The sequence below is a fragment of the Protobothrops mucrosquamatus genome, unplaced genomic scaffold, assembly GCF_001527695.2.
Source record: "Protobothrops mucrosquamatus isolate PMUCROS unplaced genomic scaffold, P.Mucros_1.0 scaffold18943, whole genome shotgun sequence".
In the NCBI taxonomy this organism is placed as follows: Eukaryota; Metazoa; Chordata; class Lepidosauria; order Squamata; family Viperidae; genus Protobothrops; species Protobothrops mucrosquamatus.
Window position 1 is genome coordinate 1 of NW_015404702.1, and position 2,850 is coordinate 2,850.

Consider the following 2,850-nt stretch of genomic DNA (forward strand, 5'->3'; position numbering starts at 1 on the left):
AAATAAAATGGCAGGGGACTATAGAACAGTTATGATCAGAAGTTTAAAGATGACATGCAACGAGATCCAAAGATCTGTTACTTACAATCCATAGGCAGTTCCCAGCTGGTGTTCGGGGACAACAAAAGCAACCATAGGCCATAAGGCACAGGCAAGCAAGGAATAAGCAACTCCAAGCAAACACTGTAAGAGAAAAAAAGCATTTATACTAGGCATTAAGAGTGAGCAAACCAAAGTTCCTAAGAGACCAAACTGTATGGGCTTAATAAATATGTCATTCTTCTATTCTGTTACCCAGTTGTAAAGCTGCTTCATTTGTTTTTTCTGCAGTTAAACAGCAACTAAGTGCAGCTGTTGAGCTAAATAATGCAACAGCCAACAGTATCTAACATCATTAGATGCACCATTATCACTAATATCTAGACTGGCAGTACACATGTATGGGGGAGTTGAAGCCATCCAGATCTTATGGGACTGGAACTCTCATTATCACACCCCAGGCGTGTTGCCGAAGTTTGATGGACAGTGAAGTTCAGCAATATTTGGAAGACCATGTTTTGCCAATGCTATAGAAAGCTTGGCATCTGGATTGTACAGGAAGGTGATCAAAAATGTTGAACAGTTTTATTAAGCTGTGCTCCTCTAAATCTGCTGGAAGCATACTCATCCAGCTAGCATAGCCTTATGTTTGGGATTATGGGAGTTGATATCCAAATGAACAGGGATGCACATTTAAGGGCAAAGTACTTGACATACTTTATTTCACAAAATATAAACTTGAATGAAATACCTACCATTGCTATCCAAGGGTTCCAGAAAGTAAAGGCCAACATAATGTGAGAGGCTAGAGTTCCCACCACTGCACACATAACCCATGTGATGTTCCTTCCAAATTTATCTACTAGAATTCCAAAGATAGGGGACATTGGGGCCGATATGACATACACAATGCTGAAATGGAAAACAGAAAAGTCATGTCAAAGCAATGAGATCAATTTTCCCACTACAGAATAATTCCTCTGTCCTTCACCCTCATTTTTCCCCAGGACACCTTTGAATTATCCATGACTTGATACATTGAGATATACAATGATTCCTATCAATAAACTCACAAAACTCTGAAGATTTTTTTAAGGCTAAAACTAACTTAGAGCATATAGCACAATAATAAGGAAATTTTGCACTTCCTTTCATGATCTTATTTTAAGGAAGACATTAAAGATTTTTGGAAGCACAAGCTTGAAGTAGACTTCTTTCATGGAAATAATGGTTAATGCAACAATAAAGCAACTTAAAATTAATAACACTGACCTATTAATCGCACTTGCTGCTTGAGAAGAAAATTTGAATTTCTCAATGAAGAAAACTCTGTAAAACAATAATCAAGGATATTATTGTGGTTCTGTATCAGCTTAGGCTGTAAGTAATCTGCATATCTAGCAACAGATGAACATTACTGTGGACTAGTGACAAATCACAAAAACATTCTTGACTTAAATAAATTATTCTGCATTGTATGTAAGTCTCCCTGATGTCTTCTAGAGAAGGAAGCAACATGTGTAGCATACAGTACATGGCTGTTGAATATTGAGTAGGAACTCAGGGAGTTTTAGTCCCACCCTATCACTTTAGATAGAATGCATAAAAATAACTGTAAGCAACACTGTTGGAAAGGCAGTCACATTACAGGCAATCCTTGTCTAGTGAGCACAATTGGGACTGGAAACTCAGTCGTTAAGTGAAGCTTAAAGGGATGTTGGAATTTCAGATCTGGTCCTAAGTCCCCTTTCTCTGGTAGGTCATAACTTCAACCAGTCATAAGTGAAAGACTAGCTGAACTGCTATCCACATTAGGTAAAGGCACCATCTACCTACCCCTCCACTATCATGAGGCCCATATGTTCCATCCAATGTTAAAGGTACAAAAATCAGGCAATATCTAAATAGGAAATACTTGGATGAGTAAAGTCAAATCAGAATCTCCAGGTGTTTGACTTCAACTCCCATAATCCTCTATCAAGCATAAGCAAAGGCCATAATTTAGGTTCAAAGTCAAAAGCATTTTTCCTTGTTTGTCTTTTATATTGTTTTTCATTTTTCTTTTCTGTTTAATTAAAGGCAAACACATTTTTAAAAAGCAAAAACCACACTGAAATACACAAACATACTTAAAAGTCTGATAGAAATATAATAAACATTTTATAACAGCCAAATAAATCTGATTTCTTGATAATCATGCACTTACTTTCCAAGTCCAATGAAAGGGAAGACAGCCACATAATAACAAACACAGATTAAAAATATGAGCCATAATGATAATGAGAAGTCTTTCACATCAGTTATTTTTATTACTTCACCTTGAGAAAAAAGAAATGCCAGCATTAGCTATCTGCACCATTAAGAATATGATACATCCTTGACAAGTATATAAAACGTCACATTCAAGGAATTATGAACACACTAGGTAATTATGACAGTTGCAGAATAGGAATGATTCATGTACTAATATTAATATTAATAATAATATTAATAATAATAAAGTTGGAAGGGACCTTGGAGGTCATCTAGTCTAACCCCTGCTCAGGCAGGAAACCCTATACATTTCAGACAAATGGCTGTCCAATCTCTTCTTAAAAACCTCCAGTGTTAGACAGGACTTCCGGTGGGACGGCGCGCCGATGGCGGCTCTTTTCGGAGCCGTCCGCTTGGGAAGGCGTCAGAGCCAGCATGAACAGCGGTCAGCAGCTGTTCAGCGGCTTGGAACCTTGTGCCCCGGGAGAAGGGGTCGAGGTGAGTACTCCTGGATAGGAGTAGAGTCCCAAAAGCTCTCCCTTTTTCTCGGGAGAGCGA

The 2,850-nt window shown here is 38.0% G+C and overlaps 1 protein-coding gene across 1 annotated transcript; it reads right to left on the reverse strand.

Moving 5' to 3' along the window:
• Positions 1-85: 85 nt before the first annotated feature.
• On the reverse strand, positions 86-2,357 carry LOC107301892 (major facilitator superfamily domain-containing protein 1-like; the record flags this gene model as incomplete). Its single annotated transcript, XM_015831054.2, is given in 4 exon segments — positions 86-183; positions 795-951; positions 1,312-1,368; positions 2,246-2,357. Coding segments are annotated over 4 exon segments (424 nt in total), but the record flags the coding sequence as incomplete, so codon positions are not given.
• Between the last annotated feature and the right edge of the window lie 493 nt (positions 2,358-2,850).